Below are 21,742 nucleotides of genomic sequence, written 5' to 3' on the forward strand. Positions count from 1 at the left end.
GCCTGGTAGTGGCCTATTTGAAATGAGCTGGAACTTTCAGTCCCATATCTACTGGATCCATTTTCACACCAGACAAAACACTACTCTAAGTGGCCACCTTGCAGGTGGCAACAGAGATAAATAAAAGACCAGGTTCTGTCCCATCTTCAGACTTCTGCTGGTGCAGAGTGCAAAGACTCAGGGAAGCAAGCATGGTCATATCAAAAGCATCGACAGCAAAGAAGGTGTTCCTGAGACATTAAGAAGTGTGATGCCATTATAAGTAACAGATTTAAAAAACCAACAACAACAACAAAGAAACATTAAAAAAACACCACAATTCTTACACATATACAGTTCTTAAAACCTAAACTGGGAGTGCCAGATTCAGTAGTAGAGGTAATCTCTTTTCACTCGCATATGCTGTTTTTCACACTTCTCTCAAGGCTTAGTTTTAACCTCCCTCCCTGCTATTAAAACAAATGAGTGAGTTGAGGTCTTTAAATGAGCAGAAATTTTACTTGCAATTGGATTAATCAGGAGGCGGAAAACTGAATGTGGCCTTAAGGACTCATTTTTGAGTCATATGCCCACTTCTTTTTCTGCCAGAACTTAATCTCTAGAAATGTATTATTGGAAAAAAATTAGGAGACTTCTCAGAAGAATGAAATTTCCCAAAGAAGCTGTGTAACCTCATCACTAAAAAAGATGGTAGCAGGGTCCCTCAATGAATGTGTAAAGATTTTGTCATTTTGAGAGATGCTGTAATCTCCATCTTCTGATATTTTCAAGACTTGGTCACATAAAGCCCTAGCAACATGATCTGCCTTCATCTGATCAGATGTTGGTGACAGCCCTCTTTTGAGTGAGAGGTTAGGGAGGACAACAAGCTTCTCCCTTTTGAAAAAACATGGCCATCAACTTATAAGGCTATACAGGGACATGGAGGGAAACTACTTTTCTTTGGATACTAAGCTATAAATGAACTCTGAAGCAGACACAAGATGTTGCATCCTTAGTACCTGCTGCTGAGGCCTCAACCCCCCCAGTACTATAAGCCCTCAGAGAGAACAGACATCCCTCTGGTCCCACATCTAATCCCCCGCCAGGGTAACAGATTAGGCAACCACATTTTCACCTATTTTCCCTGATCTCTACTTGAAGCTGGGAGATACACACGCTAAGTGTCTCTTGAGGGTGCACACAGTAACTCTGAAGACGGCTGTAACTACCCAAGCCCTCCTGCTTCAGTTGTTCAGGCATTGCTTAACGTCCTGGTTGTTACCTCCCTCCAGTTTCTCCAGCATGGGATTCCTTGTGCTGTGAATTCAGCACGGACTCTCCCTCTTTCTCCACCCCCACCTGAATCTTTTCTTCCCACTCCCTGTGATGGTAAAAACTAGCAAAGAGTGATTGCCAGTAGGGAAATGGCTTGCTCTTCATCAAGTCTGAAATTACCTTTCTTTGACCCCCACCCCGGTTCTTCCTCTGACTTTCTGTACCATGGCTCCACAACTGGGGCTGCAATGGTCTCACTGCACCCTCATGCTCTGGTGCTTCATCTGCCAAGATGCTTTCACCAGGCACACTTCAGAACCTTGCTCAGCTACTAGTAAGTTCAGAAGATTTCTTATTGCCCACAGTGTGCACTTGGGTTGGGGTTGGCCTGCTCACTTCCTCAAATACTAAAAGAGCTGCTCCTCTCAAAGAGGGATTCATCTCCAATTCCTTTGTGGATTGACTTCAGAGATGTCTTGGTTATTGTTGCTCTCCTTTACTGCACATGTGCACTTCATAAAATATTCTCCAATGAAATTACAAAAGAGGAAGTAGCTGTGCTGAAAAAAAAAAAAAATTAAGTTCCATTTTGCAGTTATGGGACTGCATTCATTTCCTCTGAATGCCATACCCCAAGTTTTACAAGATTAAGTCTTACAAGACTCGATTACTTTCATGGAACCAATTGTTTTAGATGAGAAAACACTTCAGCTCAGCAAGTCCAGATTTTTATATTGGGTAACAATACTGAGACGTTTCACAGCATGGGACAAAGTTCCACGGACAAAATCCATTTCCTTCTTAAGCCCAGTAGATACTGGATGGCCAAAGGATACTTCAGCACAAAAGGCATAAAATAAATCTGACTCTGAAAATCACTTCTTGTTTTGCTAGTAGAAGAACACGCTTCTTATTTGACTTCAGGTTCTGAGTTCTGCAGACGAATATCACATGTCCATTAACATCATTCTTGCAGACTCTTTGGAGGGTCCTATGCACAGCACCAAGGAAGTGTTTTCCTTCTGCAGTTTCACCCTTGCTTGGGAAGATGGTGACCTCCATGTTCAAAGCAACTGCACGGGGTGCAAGTAATCTGGGTTCTGTCCACGGCTCTACTTCAGCTTTCCTAAAACCAGCTTAAGCAAGTTAATGCCTCAGTTACTCCATCTATTAAGTGTGATTCACAACATTTCCTAAGGACAGTAAAGTTGAGTTTTTAATTAATTACAGAGCATAAGGAACTCAGATAAGAGTCTAGAGGCCATGGCACAAAATCTATAAATAAGCCTACCAGATGTTGGCTGATATCCAACAATCTGGCCACCTCCAGATGAGAGAGCCTGCCTTGCCCACATCCTCACTGCTTCATACGACCTTTCCAACGCTTTTGGTAGGCCTGAAACAGCAGTCCTTCCTCAGGCACAGCTCCCACTGAAGGATGCAGATTTCAGGCCCCTGTTCTGGTGCTGTCCTGGCCATCCTCCTGCACAGCTGCCCTTGGCTTGGAGGCTTACCCTGCCCCATCCATACGTTCTCTCCTTGCATTCCGTTTGCCAGGCTTCCAGGCGCTGCCCTCTGATGCCTACTGGTATTGCCAGGAGTTTCAGTTGAGATGTCTTACCTACCCACTCGTTGATAGCTTTGCCATATTCTGGCTGCCTGAAGTTGCCCTGTACACCTGCTCTAAATGTATTCTCCAAATGAATCGTGCTGCTCCATTTCATGCTGCTTTTTTTTTTTTTTTTTTTTTTAATGCTTCCAGGAGAAATATGTTAAAATAATCATCATAAAAGAGATACTTGCTCCCTACCCAGCTCTGAAATCCTAATGGTGGAAAAATCCAGTTTATTTGCTCTAAAAGCAATATTGCACTCAAAAAAATGGGCATCTGGATGTTTCTGAATATCAGTGTTACAGGAAAATATCCACCCTTTTTAAGTTCAAATGATTCCGCTGAGACTTTTAAGGTGCCAGACAAGAAAACTGGGAATATAATTGGGAAAATATATAAACCTAAATTAAATAAACTTCACCTACTTAGTATGGTGTGGATAAACTTATGCAACATTCAGTATTTGTAACTTTTTTCTTAAATTGCCTTGCTTTATAGCATGCTACCAGCCATAACACTCAATAAAACCAAGCAGTGCAAATTATAAATGCATTAATCACCAATAGCACGTAGCAGGAAATCAAATAAAATAAAAATGAATGATGGCGATAATTCACCCTCAACATGCATTCTAGCTCCCAATGTTAATGCAACATCATGTGGCACAAATATAAATCTGTATGGTGGGGTTTTTTTTGAGGACTGAAGAAGGGGTACATGATGCAAGTGGCAGAATGACGTGCACACGCAAGAAATATTGCTCTGTACACCAATAAATTATATGACAGCAAACCAACCGTGCAAACGCTAATTATACTTTCCTTTTTACTAATTGTCTGTGGTCTCTTTTAAGTCCTTTACTACTTGTGCTACAATTTTAAGAGCTTTTCCTGGTGTTAAAAATAACCAACACACCCTCCCTGCCTTCAATTCAAGACCTTTTCTGTTTGTCCCATTCAGCCTGTGCTCTGCTGGAAGGTTATTATAATCTTGGCATTCATCTGTTGCATTTCTTTCAGAGAATCCACATAAGCAAAATCTGTTGGCAGGAATATTGTTGGTTTAGTATTCAGTAAGTTCTAATATACAAGGAACATAATGATAAAATTAAGACCCTCTGTATGCTGTATTTTCCAATTATTTCATTCTAATAGCAACAGATAATAACATAAATCACAGCAACAATTAGCAGTGTATTCTTTGCTTGAACAGACTAGAAGGCATCAAAATCTATGCAAAAAAAAAAGAGGAAATTTAGGAAGACAGCATGAAACAATATGGTAAGACCCTTTGGCACATCAGAGGTTATATTTTTGCACTCATGCATCAAAAAAATCACTGCTAGACTGACAGAAACTGCGATAAAACCACTGCTTTTTCCCCTGCCCTCCTTTTCACTTACCTTCTGAGGGCTGAGGGGTCCCACAAGGGGTGGAAGGGGTCTTCAGCTCTTCCTGGGACTCTATGGATACTGGGCTGATGCACTTGGGTACAGGCGAGGATGGAGCTGAAGGAGATCTCAGGTTCAAGGACAGCTCACTTCTGCCTCGGCTTACACTCCGATTCTTCAGCTCCTTCTCATATTCCTCCGCTGCCAATCTCTCCAAGTATTTGTATCTGAAAGTTAAATTCCAGAGGGTTTCCGTAAAGAAAAAGAAGTCTGTGGCTGATGCTTGTTTATGGATGAAACACCTGCAGAGAATGAGCTGACTTCCTGACACAAGGGGTACAGCACTAAACTCACTGACTGCTCAATCTGCCAAAAAACGCGCACCAAAGCAAAGGCTATTGCCCTGAAAAATGTGAAATTGCTCATGACAAAACAAAAGCAAAACCCAGCAGAGTTAAAGAGTCTTTAGATATAGTATTGTGTCTGCATAGTCCTTCTCCTTTTGGAAGCATTTGTCTGTCCTCCTTTTCACCCTCCTCCTTCACCTCCTCCTCCTCCTCCCAGCCCTCCCTCTCCCAAAATGAAAATGGGAGGGGAAAAAAAAAAAAAAAAAAGAAGAAAAAACCAGAACAAAACAAAACCAAACCAACCAACCCTCCAAAGCCAGAGCCCCTTAATACCGATGTAAATATCCAAAGTCTGAGACTTGCTGCAAGGAGAGGAAAATGGTTCAGTGCAGCAGACAAAAACAGATCTCCCTGAAAATAATACCAATAATAAATGTTTGGATTGACTATCTAAAGTCTCTGAACCTGCTTCTATTTGCTCTGAGAGCAATGCACTGGAATTTACTTTGTTCTCTCCAGAGCCTACAATGGAAAGTTTTCTTTTTTTTATTCTAAAAAATTTCTCTGCCGGACTCAGACATCCAATAGCTTGGACCTGACGTCACATGTAGTTTATTCATCAAAGTCACTTTAAAAGAACAAAGATACATCTGTTTTGCATTTTAGGCAGGCAGAACTCACTAACTGTTTATTAAGACCAGCTACCAATCATATTCCTCATAGTGTGCTTTATACATTTCAACCAAAATAACTTTGAAATATGTGCCTCTTCCAGATGTCTGCTAATTTTATCCACTATTATTTGCTAAGAAATAAATTCATGAATACAGCTGGATCGGGCTTTAGACTGTTTATCTTACCCGCAAGTGAACTGTTAAACAGGTTAATCAAGACTACTGCTTATGTCCCCGAAACACTGTGGTCATCCTCCTATAACCCACCATTGTAAACACTTCGTAACAGGGAACACCTCTCCTCCCCCCTTCTGCCGCACTGACAGCCCAAATTAGTGTACGAGTGCGCATTAAAAGCAGGCAGAGTAGAGAAGTCAGCCATATGTGGTAGCAAACATGCTTAGTACATATGGTAGCCACACACGCATGCACATTTGCAAACATCTACATAAGAGCACAGAAACGTGTCTTTGAAGAGCAGTCCTTGTGTTTTCAGAGGCAATTTGCTTTACTGCGAACACCAATAATGACGAACAAACTCATTTTCTTTTATTCCTCCAGAGGTATGCACAGGCTTTGAACAAATTCTGCAAGAAAAAAGAACCCCTACAGACTCTGGATGAAAATATAACAACCCACATACTTGTATGGTTATAAAATAGGAACTGTTTACAGTTCTAACATGAAGCCAATTCTCGAGAATGATTTTTGCCTTTTCAATAAAGGAGAATGCCTTTCACTGGCATTAGCATAATGTTTTGTTACAGTTCATGAAGACAGTCTTTCTTTCAACGTTGGTCACTTATGCATTGCGCCTTCCGCCTCCCCACAAGCAGAGCAGATGGGACTTCAGACTCACAAAGAGCCATTCGATTTGATCACTTAGCTAAAACAGGTACAGCCCAGCTGGCTGCCACCAAGGAGGGGTTTGCAGTTTGCCAACAGACTACCACAAAGATCTGGATGGATCCTTCTGTAAGGGGGGAGCTACAATGTTTTGTGGTCCCCGGCTCCTTTTCAGCTGCTTTAACGTTTTAGCTTCTGTAGCTGTGTGCTGCACAGCCAACCAGCAAAGCAGAGGACTACCACCAAGAAGTGCCTTCTCAGAACGTATCTGTTCATTGTACTGAAAAAAACCCCAAGGGAACTAGAACAGTAAGTCTCCTGGTAGCACATCAGTATAACTAGTTACCAAATGGGAAGCCTAGTAAGCAGATACAGCATTTTATCCAAGAAATAAAAGTCATTCCAGAATTAGTTGTTAACACTTTACACTTGATAGATGACTTTTATTTAGGTTATTTTTTGGTTTTGCCCAATGTCTTAACAATGTATGAACGCCAGCATCAAATACACAAGTTCTCATGAAGTCCAAAAGCTGAAGGAGTTGAAAGGATGAGCTACCATCCTTCTGCTGCCGTTAGTTCCTCCACTACAGGATTGCCACACTGCCTCTGTATATATTGCCGTATTTCTTTAAATCATGGAAACCTGCAGACATCATCGTGACTATGCTGACCCTTCTCTCTAGACAAAGAGCCAGAAGTCTGTGGGCTATCCATTTGGCCTACTTCATGAACGTGACAATCCACTTACCATCTTCAAGTAGATGGAAATATCATTGTGAGTTCTCTAGGTCTCTGAGTAATGCCCTGAGGGCGACTGAAAATGTTTACATAGCAACAAAGTCAAGGGGTGAAGAGCATTTGAGCTGTAAATCACAATAGAGAGGGCCTGGGAGCTCACCTTTCTCGGGTAAACTGGAAAATACCCAACAAAGCAAAGTAAAAAAGGCCTCAAATCCTCGAACAGCAAGAACATGTGAAAGGAATGGTGCTGAGTTACACTCAGACCCCTTGAAACTGCAGGAATCTTTCTCCCTCATCCTAACACCACCCTAGATCCACTGGAAAAGTGGGCGCCTGTACTCTGGAGCTCCAGGGTGATGTGACAGTACACAGAATGCTCCGAAGAGTTGACAGAATTTAGACAAACTAGTGCTTTTAACAGAGCCTTTCCTACATGCTCAATATTATCTCCTTCTACTTTTCCAAACAGATACGGAGGAAATGTACAATCCAGATTTTAACCAGGATTTTAGCAATTTCTTACAGTCCATCCATTGTCTTAAAACAAGTCAACGTGCAACTTGCTATAGGAAATGAAATTTTATTTGTGCAAAGGTGTTTGTTAAAAAAAAAAAAATTGCTACAGAAGGCCTATGTAAGGGACTACTGGTGCAAGTCTTCACTTGCAGAAGTTTTCTCCAATATTTATGTCCTGTCAAACCAAACATGTGTCTTCCCTCTTTATGAGGGAGAACTGATAGTTTAGCACTTCAGTTCAAAAGAGCCCTAAGGATAAAGGCACATTCCTAAAAACCAGTGAAATTGTCTCACATTGCACAGCAGTGACGCCCTGCTGGTGAACACTTCCTCAAAAATACTCCAGTTTACCTGGCATGTTCCCTTACAACTTGAAAGTACTGGAGATCTCGCTTCTAATTTGTTTCAAATCTTGCTGATGAGCACGCTTGCTGTAAAGGCTTTTACTCAGCTAAGATCAGCGTGTGATGCTTATGTGCTCAGACACATTTAATTTCAGAAAATACATTAAACTATTTGCAATTGTTTTGGCTGGAAGGAAAAAGGAAAGCCCATCCACCCCTCTGTGATGGTTTTGTGGAAAAAAACAAAACAAAACAAAAAAAAAACCCAACAACCGAACAACCCCAAAACTAAAACACAGCAACACTATGATTTCTGAGATGGCTGCTCTCATACTTTGATAATGTAATTCCAGTTCTTGACTATCCAAAAGTATCTCCAGAGTGTAACCTCTAGAGGACCATAAAGCAGAACTGAAGCAATCTGGACGATTTTTCATCTACTGTTTGTTCAGTAACATGCGTATTTTCCAGGTAAAAACAAGAGCTCCCTCTAGGGTGCAATTACTAGTGGAGATAGAGGTGAAGCTACTGAAAAGCAAAGGTCTTTAGTAGAGTAGTCCTTGAAAAATGTGCTTTCATAAGCATGTAGCTCCCAGTCTAGCCCAGAGTTTCTAGACTACTTAATTGAATTAACAAAAGGAAAAAACAAACAAACAAACAAACCCTTAGTCCCTTTAAATAAGCTATTGAAATAAAAAAAAACAATGCCCCAGCGATAAACACTCCTAAGCTTTGTAATTTACTTGCTGATGTTTAGAGAGATTGGCAAAGAAAACTTGGCCCTGAAAGATAAAAATATGCTGGGAGTGGATCAGAACCATTTCCATCAGTTTGTGACTGCAGTTTTGCAACGCTTGTGACCCCAATTTCCTTTATCCTCAGCTGCCTTTTCTGACCCTCCAGAAGGCTTGGGACATACCGGGTGAGAAAGACAGGCTTATTCAATTTATAACTATACTAAATTCAGGCAAATTTCTGAGGCAAATGGAGTAAGCGTATTTCCCACACAAATAGATAAAAGATAGATCATCAATCACTCTTATGTATCCCAGTCCCACTGCTCTTCATTTATTGCTGTGCTTACAGCTGGACTTCATTCTCCTCTTTAATGAACCGATTGCTTTCTTATAGAAGTCTTCTGGAATATAAGTGCTCTGTGCATGCAGAGTTAAAAATGTAAATACATGACAGCTCCGCAGTAAAGAATATAGGAAGTGCAAACAACCAAAGGGAAGGATGGATGCATTATATACAAACCTCTCTTCTCTTGCTTGTCTTAGTTCTTCTCTTTTGTCTAAATAGTCACGGCTAAAAAGAAAATTGCAGTAAATTGCAGAGGAAACCAGAAGAATAAGGTAAGTAACAGAAGTACAGTAGGAGAAACCAAGAGCAGTACAAACAAGCTGATCAAAGACAGCGAAGGCTGTTGTCGACAAAAGTTATTAGTTTGTTTCTGTAAAAAGGCTGAAAAGTGTGTGTGTACACTTATGCATGCATACACCACAGGTATGTGTACACCAAATACACAGTTCCGAGGGTTGTTACAAGTAATTATAAAACAAACAACAAAAGTGAAGAACTCGAGGCATATTTTGAAACCTGGTATCTGAAATTAGATACAATGAACTGGACTCATCCGTGATGAGCAGGCATGTCAGGGGCTATTAAACCATTCCTCATTTGCTCCACCTAGAATGCCCCGAAATGGTGACCGTGCTACCTGGCAGGCTAGGCCAAGGCAGGCAGCACACCATACCAGCCCTCCTCCTAATATACCTTTCCTCCGTGAGGTTTAGTTGCCACAGCTGGAAATGGGACAGTGGGCAGGCGTTACCGAGTAGGACAATTCTTTGTTCTTACAAGGTGCGTGTAGGATCATCCAACAGGTGATGACCTTTTACTTCTTTATTTCCCCCCGAGTTTTACATACAAACCTCCCGCTATCTCAGCTGACCCTTCCACAGCTCCTCAAGGAATGAATGTATTTTGCCAAGTCGACTTTGCTGGACGCTTGATCAGTGTGATTTCAGGCAGACGTGTCATGCACGCAAATGTGGGTGCATATTTAACATGGAGCGCAGCAGAACCCAATGAATGCCCAGCCTGCCTCAGTATCACAGCAAGATAGTTCCTGACAACATATTTTTAATATTTTGTTGAATCTGGTGGACAAAACTGATGAGACTTTCACCTTATCTGTTAGATTCTTTCACAGTGTAACCTGTGAGTACCAGAAAGATTTTCAGAACTACTCCATTTATGAATAAAACACATTTCTTTTTTCTTTATATTGTGTCATCAAATGAATTACTTATCATCTACTACACCAATAGCTATCAAACATCTGCTTGGAAGTGCTCTTCAAAAGCCCATGAACAGGGAACACACATTGCTGTTTCAGGCTATCTCCACACCTTTTGAATCCCCAAACTGGTTACACTTCTATAATATTTTCTGAGTATTCTTTGGAATTACAATAGGTATGGGAGTAACTGCAAGGAAAAAAAATAAAATCTAGGATTTTTTCAGCAGGCAAATTTTAACATTAGTCTTTCCCCTCTGACAACTTTTACCCTTCCCTACAGCTAAAGAATAACCCTTGCATTTTATGACATATTGTTCTATATATGCAACAGGTACAATAGTCCTTCTACTGAGAAAAATGTTCATTATGTAAAGCATTCCTCTTGCTAGTAATAGCTTAAGAAGCTTTTAACACCTCTCCTAAAACCAAGCTCTTTCACAACTGATGATGCTCTCCTTTAAATTATCCTCAATTTGTCAATAATGGTGCCAGAACCTAGTGCAATGTTCTCGAGGCAGAGTTGGAAAGAATGAGATAGCAGATGAGTCATGATGGTAAATCCAGTACTGCTCACGAGTTTAAAGGCTGTGAATTGCAAGTGCTATTTTTAATCAAAAATACGTCTTCAGAGATTGGGTTTCTAGCCAAACTGATGATACAATAACGTAATCCCAAAAACTCTTATGAAACTGTCCATGACTGTTTGCTGTGGCTTTCTCCTCTTCCTGCCAGACTGTTTAATCAACTGTGGGATGCTGTCTGTCTGTAAAGTCTGGTGGCTTTGCAGACCCTCTAACTCAAACACCAGTTATAACTTTGGGTGACCAGGGAACTCAAATCTAGAAGATGAGAACATTGGGCATTGAAAAATTGTCATCTCAAATATGCAACACAATCATGATGTTTAGTTAATCAGTTTCTGACTTCGGAGCAATGGGATGAAGATGTATATTTTTAAAAAATTGTTTTTATGACTTTAAGAAAGCTCTTTTAGTGACAGAACAACTACTGCAGCCAAGCTCTAGTGAAATGTGCAGATCTGTTATTCAAACAGGTCAAGCTGCCAAATGTCCTGGTGGCTTTTTTGGTCAGGGAGTTTCCTTTCTGAAAGATCATGTTGGCTGTCCACGGCAGCCTGCTGAAGCCTGCTGATACCACTTAGAGGGAGAGCTTTGGAAAGAGCCTTGAAGGCTGAGACCTGATTGTTTCTGTTTCAGGAGAACTTGGGCAGCTGTTGGCTGCCAAAGATCCTATTATGGTGCTCTTCCACCTTCCCTCTGCCTCTCATTTTCTTCTAAAGTAGCTATCTTCTGGAGCCAGGAGAGTATCGCCTTCAACCAACCAACCAACCAACCACACTAGTAAGTTACTCCTCTTTCCAGATTCATCATGACACAGACCATTTCCACTTCTTACTAAAGAGATGATTACAGTGAAAACAATCCTGCATACTAATAAACAAGCTCACATGAAACCCAGTGCCATCTTTTCCATAAATACCAACTCTAAGGCTATGAAACATTTATCCTATAATTTCTTAGATTACTACATTATGTCTTCTAACTACCAAAAATATGTTTACTTTTCACTCCTGTTTATGAGGAAACAAATTGGTTTCTTAGTGTGCACTCTTCAGACAGTTGGCAAACCACTTCAGGTACAGGCTCCTTATCTATCATAAGCCCCCTGCAGCCTTTTCTAATGCCTGTGCTGGGATTTCCAGGCATGGATTTAACAGGAGGAGATGGCCTGTCCCTTACTATTCTCAGGCAGCACACCTGGGGATCCCACAGCACACAACATGTTCTCAGATGTGAAAATGGAGAGTCCCAGATTCAGCTGATGCCTTTGTCTGGCCATGGTTTGAGCAATAATTTTGATAATTACTTTCTGTCAGTTGCTGTTTCCAGGAGGAAGAGACACATGTTCAGAGAAGCACGAAAAAGTAGTTTAAAAACATTAAAAGTAGTTTAAAACACCCTCGGACACAAAACACTTTTACTTTGCAGAAAATAAAAGCAAAAAGATGTCTCAGTGCTGTCCCTTCCTTCCTTCTTGATACCTTCCTCCCACTGTTTCACACTGAGATTATACTTTCAGAAGCATATTAGCTAATAAAACCCGGCCTCTGCAGATACCCACACAGTATGGTTGGCAACTACATAGCTGCCTTTAAAAAAATCGCTGGTTTATTAAATGCTAAAATTCATCATGATGTGTTTAATAGATCAGTTCTTAAGATACTTAGATGAAAAAAGGTATCTGAAGAGATACACAAACTATTAATCAATTCAATTATTTTGCATTTGAATGTCTCAACGATTTACAAATCCATGACACGTTAAAGCAACAGACTGAGAGCAAAATTGACTCCTACTTGAATTTGTTTCTTTCTTCACGTTCTATCCTTTGCAACCTTTCTTCTCTCTCCTGACGTCGTCTTTCTCTTTCTGCTGCCAAGGACTCCTGGTGCTGCCGAAAAGATGATGTAAGGAGACCACCCAAAGCTGGCCTGCAGAGAAGGAAGATCAGATTTCTCAGTGTCACTTTTATTGATTATACTGGCAAAAAATGAGTAGCAATCATTCCGCAAGTGACATAATTCCAACCAGCAGAATGACATGGCAATATTTATGTACGGATGCTTCAAAGCACTGGCTAAGTGTCTTCTTGCTAAATTGATTTTAGATACAGTGATGAGCTTGAAAATAACAGATATGGCAGGCTTCTTAAATTGTCAAATTTCTGAAGCACAAGTGCGTGTAAGAAGTCTCCAGTCTATTTCAACTGAAATATTGTCTATATTTTTTTTTTACTGTATAATCCTGTTTACTGAAAAGCTGAATCTTGTAAAAGATTTTACAAATTACTAAAAAAAAAAAAAAAACCTGGAATATTTTTCCAGCACTTTCCAAACATGTTACACAATTAGTTTAAAAGCAGATGTGTCACAAACACCTGAGAATCTGGTATACAGAAAAACAAAAGCAAAAGATGTCGTCAGAACTGCCCTTCAGAATTTGAATGCTCTCTTAAGTAGGGACATGTTTTTCCGTTCTACATTAACAAATTCTGTTATTATTTCCTCATTGCGTGCACTGCAAGAGCAAAATGAATCACGTATAGGAACATATCAGTAAAATACACAGGGACAGCACAGCAAGTTATAATCATTAAGTGGCATCAAAATTGTTATTAGAAAAATCAGAGGTAAAGGGGCTGGAGGAGAACAGACTATCCATTTTCCTCTTCTTGTCCAGGAGAGTAGTCTTCTCATACCATTCTTAAAAATGGTTTGACGGATCTGCCTTAAAAATCCTTACTGATGGACATACCACACCCATCCAGTGCTTAACTCTCCCTGCCAGCAAGAAGGGCTTCTCTGGTGTCTAGCCTAAGTTTCTTTTATTTGGCATTTAGACCCATTTGTTCTTGTTCTGTCCACAGCGAACAAAAAGAACAATTTACTACCATCCACTTTATGGCTAAGCAAGAATTAGTCTGGAAGTGGACTTTCTCTGCAGTCCTCAGACCATAACTATGAACTGGATGCTCCATGTTATGTTCCTGTAATGAAGAAGGCTCAACGTCCCCACCAGCGATGCGTATCAAACTTCGAGCTGTTGATCAGGAGAGTGTCAAGATGCATGAGATAAGGTGAGTAAGTGCCCAACCAAAAAAAGTGGGACTTTTTTTGCCAGAAATGGCAGCCTCTACAGTAGACTTCTCAAATATGTAAATGATTTATTCTTTGAGATGAAACAGCTTTAAGTAGCAAATATACTTTATAAAAAGCTATGGGTATATTCTCTTATAGTTTGGACTTGACACAGATTTTTTTTTTTACTGCAAGTACTACTTTGGCTAGGAGAGTGGCTCCTCTCACACCTCTTTCCCCCAGCATGGTGGTACCGGTGCCACCAGCCTCTCACATGGCAACAGAGTGACTGCAGAGTAAAGACGTCTGTCTTTCTGTCTCTCAGACTGGAAAAATCTGTATTGTACGGGGTAGCTTTATTTAGATGTAAATGTATCCACACTGATTCAATTAGACTGATAAAATCAGAGGCATAACTCATGTAGAGCTGTTACTGTGAACTGTTGTAACATGAGTTTTGCAATGAAAGGATTAATAAGAGAAATAGATACTGCTTTTTCTGAAAAGAAACTAAACCCTGTCTAAAGGAAGGTTCCCAAACCAGCAATACAAACCTGAATAAATTTTCATTACTTTTAAGAACTCAGACCTTTTCCTTTGTTTATTTACATGCCTATGTAAATGTACTACATGTAGGCATTTAGTGTAATGACACCAGTTCACCAGTGAAAACAGGTGCAGGAGAAGACGAAAATATTAATGCATACATATCTTCCCCCAGTGTCTACGTCTGTGCAAACAGGAACGCCACAAAACATAGCCATTTCAGCCCCACTGGCAGGAGGCAGTATGAATATAATTTCAATCATTTCAATAAATTGAATTTCAATATGTCATATCCCACCCGCATAAACATTACATAAGATGGTATAAAATTTGATATTCTGTAAGCCTCCCTGCTGGCACTCCTCCAGAGCTATAGTATCAATGCTGGATCACACTCAAACCCATAAAAATCTCTAATATGCCTTAGCACTAAGAAAAGGGGGAAAAAAAATCCTCAAACCCTGACAATCAAGAATGTGTGGTGAATTTTCCCTTTAACATATTTTACATTTATTTTAACTTTTGACCTTTCAGTGAATGTTGCAAGAGAGAGCGCTAAGCAGAAACAGTAGCACCACTGTACTGAGATTCAAAAGCTAGAGCTCCATCCCGGTAGTGGTATGAAACCCCACGGCAATAAGGTTGGCTATATCCTCGGAAATTGCTCTTGGAAGGGGAAAACTGGACAGTGCCTTCACATGGACATAGCTGGAAATAAACTGGTTGAGATGGCAAAAAGAGGGTCCCTGTCAAGCCTGTGCTCGTACGTGTTCTGTGTATTTAGCTTGCTATCCCACCCTGCCCTATCCCATCCAGCTGCCCTGAAGTCTGCAAGCTCCATTTGGAGTCAAAGGAAGTTATGATTTAATAAAACCTGAAGGAAAATTAAGGGGAAGGATAGGGTGATTCTGAGAGACCAAAAGAGTGATTGTAGGTCTGTACAGCATCTAGCAGGTTGGAAACCTTCAGCTCGAAGCTCTTTGGGGCTCCACAGCAAATACACATTCTTATCTAAGGGATTACAGGGGAATCACATGGAGATGTGCAGCTTAGTCCTGCAGACGGGATTCTAACCTGACCCTGGTAGTAAAGTATCTCCACATGCCAAAACACCTTGTTTCAAGGTTTGATCTAGCACAGTTTAGCTACTGTTGCTCACTTGGCTAAAATCTCCAGATGTATGAACAGCAGCCTCACAATCTAAATAAAAAATTCATAGCCACATAGCCAGGAAAAAAGCCAGTGTCTAAGAAACTGAACATGAATATCCATGTGCCATATTAGTTTTCCACCTCTTGGAAACTAAATAAATCAATAATAACTAGTTAAAACTTGTTATTTCCCACCGACTCCTTAAAACACAAATAGTCAGGTTTGGGGTTTTCAGTCACATTTAGACAAGGACAGGCAAAGAAATAGCACTGATATTGCCGAGTTAGTGCTCGCTCAGTGGTTAGACCCTGCAGTGTCCAGCCCAGCGGAGTGGACACATCATCTCCCCTTGATGAAGACCACACCTCACACCGAATGCTGAGACCATTTGCCTGATAAACCCTCATAAACTCACAGCTTCACTGTTGCTATCAACCACTGTAACTTAACTGGCATTTGGGCGCATCAGTCCTCTTATTAATGTGAACTGAAACTGCAAATGAGCAGATTTTAGTATTTAGTAAACTCTATCCTTAATTTTCTACATGTGCATAAACTAAACCAGGAGGAATCAGGTGTTACTTTCAGGGTGTACAAACCTGTAAAACACCCAGAAGGGAAAGGAAGCCGTAAGAGGCATTCATCAAATATTCTAAGCAATTTGAAAAGGGATTTGTCTATGTTTGGTTTGTCTGCAAAATCTGTTTGTTTTGGTTTTTTGTTTTTTGTTTTTTTTTTTTTTTTCTTTTTGTCTCTGTATTCCCCTGGCAATAATATTTAAAATAAATGTTCCCTTTTGCTGAACTCATAATAGAATTGCAAATGGCAGCAGGGCTGGCCAAACCCGCCGGTGGGAAGGCTTGGGCTGAGCTTTCAGGTGATTTTGATGCTTTGATGCTGTTTGAAGGGTTACAGCACCTTCAGGCCTCAGGAATATTTAAGCCTTACTGCCGTAGGCTGCATTTTGAAAATGGGTAAGCAAGGAAAACGCTAAAAAAAAATACTGGCACTGAGTCAAATGTGGTAAGAGATTTTAACAGAAAAGAGTATGTGAATACTCAATGAAAGCACAGTGGGGCGATCACTCACAAAACAGTGTTATGGCTAATATTTTAATGCTGGTGTCGTATGTTACCAGCTGGTAATATCAACCAATTTTTCAGTTCCACAAATACAATCCAGAAGGATGCTTATTCCAACTGCTATTTTTAGTCTCATAGAGAACACAAGGCTATTAAGAATGGACTGTTAATATAAAAATATTAAGAAAAACTTTATTCTGCCTGCTGTTAAAACCAGGAAAAGCTAAACAAGCTATATTATTTCACCCTCATTCCAGAAAGAAAACACACAGCAAGAATATGTCTAAGTCTGGGGATTTGTGAATACAGCTCCACACCACAGCATTAGGACCTGGGGCCAAAGAGGTCATTGGTTACTTACCCTGTTGGAAGAAGATAGGAAAGAGCAAAGAAGAGGAAAATAAAGAAGGAAAAAGAAGGCAACAAAAATATATACAGAACAGAGGATACAAAGCTAAAACATTGAGTGTGGGCCAAAATTCTTCTGAATAAAAATTCAGCTAATCTGACCTACTGTATTTGACACAGCAGTGAATTAGTAATCATTATTAAAAACATTATTAAAATCATTAATAATCATTAGTAATAATTATTAAAATCATTATTAAGCTCAGGGATATGCAAGATATCTCACGCATTTTTTGCAGGTACTTGCAGTTTTCTGACAATACTCTATCACAGACTATATATTGTAGAGGGGACAATGTGATCTGAATTACTCTAATCTTGTTGAAAACTGGAGAAAATACTTCTGCCTTACTCTTAAGCCACTTCTTAACAGCAAAATTGCAATTACCAACTTCAAACGTTCTTCATTCACGCTAATTCTGAAATACTTTTCTTTTGTGGCTGTGTTTTCCTCTGTGCTGAATTTTTAAAATTTGCTAAATGGAAATGGATATCTATAGCAAGAATACAAAATACAAACCTATATTTTTAGCAGCTAAAAAAACCCTAACGGATGAATTACGAGAGGAAATCCCTTTAATTCATAAGGTTAATATTCAGGATTTTCTTTAATATAACTAGGGTCAGAATAATTTATAACCTTAATAAGGAAGCACTAATTATCCATTTTTCCAAAGTGCTCCTGCTCCAGCAGTCATGGGAATGCTACAGAGAGGGAACAACAGTCGGCAGCTCCTACTCAGGCCTTAAGTAACTCTAAATGTCTCTTGGCTTTAACAAAAAAAATCCGGTTTCCAACTTAGAAAGAGTCAGAAGAGTAGGCAAAGCTGCCAAGAGCCATATTGCTTTTCACAGTTAAAAGAAACTCTCCATGTGTTATGTCTCCCTACATTACACAGCAAATTCAAAAGCGTGTTGATATAAGATTTTGCAAACAGACTAAACATTACTTGAGGAACCTTTACAAAACTCCTCTCAAAAATAAACACAAAATTGCGAGATAAAACTACTGACTAATGCTTCCTTTGAGAAGGAAACTTGAGAATGACCAAGAACTGACTAAGTTAGACTTTTAACTGGCCTGAGAGGCTGCACAAAATAAAGCTAAAGCAAGGCAGAGCTGCACAGAGCCAGGGCAAAGCACGAGGACTTCCTACGTGCACGCTCCTCTCGCAGCCTGGCGTGTACAGGTTTCACACCAGGTCTTTCTCCAGCCTGCGGCTTCTCATCCTCGTGTGAGCCACAAATTGCCTGGCAGTGGCTTACAGAGCCCCCACGCACCTTCAGCCGGCAACGCGGCGCAGCCCACGCTTTCTGCTGAAACAAGCTGCCATCAGGAACACTGCTCACACAGTAGTTCCACAAGCAGCTAAACCAGTGTAAGCTGCCACTGCTTCCCAAATTGCAAATCATCAAGTAATTCCTAGGGTCACTTCTCTTCAAATCTCAGCCATAAAGCTGAGGCTTCTGCCCTGGGCCGCTATTATAAACTACCAAGCTATCCCTTCCTCATTATGTTATTAGAGTGAAAGATGTGCTTGGCATTTACCACAAGAAAAAAATAGCTGAAATCTCTGGTCTGAGAGCCCAGAAGTACATATTAAGGCACACAGAAGGTGGTAGAAGCAGAAAGAAGAGAAAGCCAAGGAAAGAGGAGCTGTTCTTGGGAGAGCAGCAGCTTTGTAGGCTTTATAGGGTGCTCTGTTTCACAGGTTTCTTGTTTTTCCTTAGTGCTTAACAGCTGGAGTAAAGTAATTCCAGAGTGCAGATTAGTGATAGATGGCTAATGAAAAAAAAAAAAAAAAAACAAACCAAGAAAGAAGAGGAAAAGAGAACCTGCCAAGAAGCTTCATCTAACAGCACTTCCCTGGTGTTGCCAATTACAGACACCTTTAATTTTAGTAAAAAGTCTAACTGGAAATCTGTTTAGCATTGTCAAGCAGGTTTTTTTGTTTTATTTTGTTTTTAAGAAGCACAAATGTGAAAAAAGCACCAGATTGCCAGAAAAATCACTGTTTCAGGAGCCTGGAAAGAGAATAAAACTCAAAAGACGAACATTTTGCAGACTTTTGTTGTACTTCATGTTTAAGCTTCATGTATGGTGTTTAAAGAGTCTTTAAAATCCATGGAGAAAAAAAATCACTTATAATCTAGTCATGCTAATCTCAGTGTCTGTGTGCACCTGTGGTAGAAATAAAAGCTTGAAGGAACATTTCCTTTACAATATGTATATGAATATGGAGGTGAACACTCAAGGCCCTGCATCATTGGAGCCAGCTCAAGGCAACGTACTGATGTAGATCATAAAGCAAGGAAGACAGAAAACACATTAAGGGATGTGAAAGGTATTTCACCTTTCTTAAATCTATTTTCTAATGGTCTGGAGAAGTTTGAGAGTGCACCAAACAGGAATAATCTGCAAACACCATAGCAGGCCCTTACCATGCTTGGAGATTTGGAAGAACTGCAGAGTGACCAGCCAGAGGTGGAGACTAAGTTCACAGTGACTGGCCAAGAGGATCCAGAAGTAGAGGTTTGCAAGCTGAACCTTCTGGCATTTGATTTAACAGATAGAGGTACGATAATGGGGACCAGGAACTCCTGCTCCCTTGGTACACAGTGCCCTGAAAAGAAGGCTTTTCGAGCTAGGCTAACTACTGCACTACTGTTTGACAGTCAAGCCTAATGGGAACTGTCTCCTAGCAAATGCATCAGAAGAAACCTACCTTGACAAACACACCAGCAGGACATTTTTCTGTCAAAAGAACAAATTAAAGCTTGTGCTGAATTCAGCAGCTCTTGCCTTAGACTCCTTCAGGGTCTTCTCCAACTATGGCCATGATGGATAACGCATACACTTCACCACCAAAATCACACTATGAAGGGGTGTGAAGCTTTGCAAGTAATGAGTCTGCTGTCCAGCTACAGATTCCAGGCTGCAGCTTTCAATTTGAGCAACCGTTTTAGATTCAAAGTCTGAAAAGGAAGTCTTTGGCTAACGGAAGTAAACCATGGAAATACAGAAGTCTTACAACATCTTCTTCCCCCAGGCAAGGCGGCAACTTGGAGGTAAAGAAAAATGCTTTTCTCCCTGGTGTGCTCCAGCCATGACTTGCTCTTCCCCTTTGTTAGCAAAATTTATGAGGTTAAAAAATTGAGATTGACATTTTTTTTTTTTTTTTTTTTCCTTTAGGAACTGGTTGGTGATTTAAGTCATGAGGAGTGGGAGCAGTGTATTTATGGAGCAGAGCAGTCTGGTAGTTGAAAACAGGCTGACTGGGTTATACTTTTTATGCATTGGGAGCAACTTGTAGAAGCAGAGAGATATGAGAGAACCAATTTCTTCATTCCCAGTGAAGGGCTGAACAGAAAATGCCCTGCAATTTTCCCTCCTTCAGCGGGATTCCCGTGGCTGCAATATGCACTTCAGAAGCATGGCTCTCCACGGGGGACCCAGACAAACGAGAGAGAACAACAGTACTGCAAGGAGTTGGCAAAAGGCTGGAGCTGAATTTAGAAACCGAGAAAGAGTCAAGTAAGCCTTTCCTTCTGCTGTACAACCAGAAATATATACATTATGTGGATTTCAAAGACCAAAATCTAGTTAGTTTTGCACTGAATTACACTGCTTTTTTGGATTCCCTACTGTTCTTAGCCAAAGAGGTTTTTAAAAGTATGAATGTCAAAATGTCAACCACACTGCCTCTTTTCACCTAAGCTGTAGCTCTTGTTTACATAAGCAAAATGCAGCCAAGGGTTTGAAAGGCCTGTCAGGGCAACTGAATGGAGCATGAATCATTTCACCGGGTACAGCTCTAAATGCCACTTCCACCTTCCTCCTCATTCCTGAAGGTCAGATAAACAGTACCAGGAATGGCATCTGAAGCTCTTCCATCCATGACAAAAGACAGGAATCCTTCTGCAAAGGCTTTGGATAAATGTAATCGTAAACTGAAAGCAGAAAACTCACCTTGGAGCTAAACAGATACGCATTTGCTTCTCATCAAGTGTCTTCCTCTCCCCCACCTAATCTTTTAATTTTTTTCTTAGTGTTTGAATCCGTGTAGATTTTTACCATCAGGAGGTAGGAAATAATGTTTACATAATCTAAGGCAAACACCATTGATAGAAGACTGTGAAAACTTCCACAATACTTTCTACTTACTAATCAGCATCGAGAGTAGTTTCATGCACAGCCTACTCTCCAGTGAGTGGATCTCTGCGTGGGCCTTTATGCAACCTATGTCTTCCAGGACAGTGAGATAAAAGCAGGCTTCTGCCCTTCTTCAAAAGCAGTCACTCCGTTAAAACCTGCTGAACTACACATCTGCAATGCCAGTGCACTCAAAAAGAACAAGACGTGATGCAAAATGGCATCTGGATCTGTAAATTTAATAATTTTTCAAGAAATACCTGCATCTATTCTGCAGGCAGCACCCATCTGTGGCATACACACATTTTTCATACTTCTCAGAGACTAATAAACAAAAAGCATCAGGCTGTAGCCTCCCTCAAATGTAAAAATGCAGAAATCCTGGTAAGTACAACTACCATGAATAGCAAGCTGCAAATTTAAACAAGAGTAGAGAGATTTTTATCACGAGGCAGAAAGCAGTAAATGTAACCTGAAGGAAAGACGGAAATGCGACTCCGAGCACTGTGTTCAGACACTTAAAACATGTAAGAGATATCTGATAGTTGGAGGCAGAGCACTTTCCAGTTTCACAAAGCAGGACGAGGTGTAATGGCTGGAAGATGCTGATAGACAAATTGGCCTCAAAATATAAAATATTCTCCTAGCAGTGATGATAAATACTGGAATGTTTTCCAGGAGAAGCCGTGCGCTGCCACTTGAAAACACA

General features: G+C 40.4%; 1 protein-coding gene across 10 annotated transcripts in view; it reads right to left on the reverse strand.

The window, feature by feature from the left end:
- FHOD3 (formin homology 2 domain containing 3) overlaps window positions 1–21,742 on the reverse strand; it is a 415,762-nt gene that overhangs the window by 73,292 nt on the left and 320,728 nt on the right. For 8 of the 10 annotated variants that reach the window (XM_042797959.1, XM_042797958.1, XM_042797957.1 and 5 more), the window contains 2 exons: window positions 12,412–12,546; window positions 4,272–4,486 (listed from right to left, as the gene is read on the reverse strand). In XM_042797959.1, the coding sequence (XP_042653893.1) occupies window positions 4,272–4,486; window positions 12,412–12,546 (350 nt within the window). Of the gene's footprint in view, window positions 1–4,271; window positions 4,487–8,986; window positions 9,038–12,411; window positions 12,547–21,742 lie in introns of all 10 variants that reach the window. The other 2 variants (XM_042797961.1, XM_042797960.1) reach the window with 1 other exon arrangement.

This window comes from Tyto alba, unplaced genomic scaffold (genome assembly GCF_018691265.1).
Source record: "Tyto alba isolate M040663 unplaced genomic scaffold, T.alba_DEE_v4.0 Super-Scaffold_27, whole genome shotgun sequence".
Classification (NCBI taxonomy): Eukaryota; Metazoa; Chordata; class Aves; order Strigiformes; family Tytonidae; genus Tyto; species Tyto alba.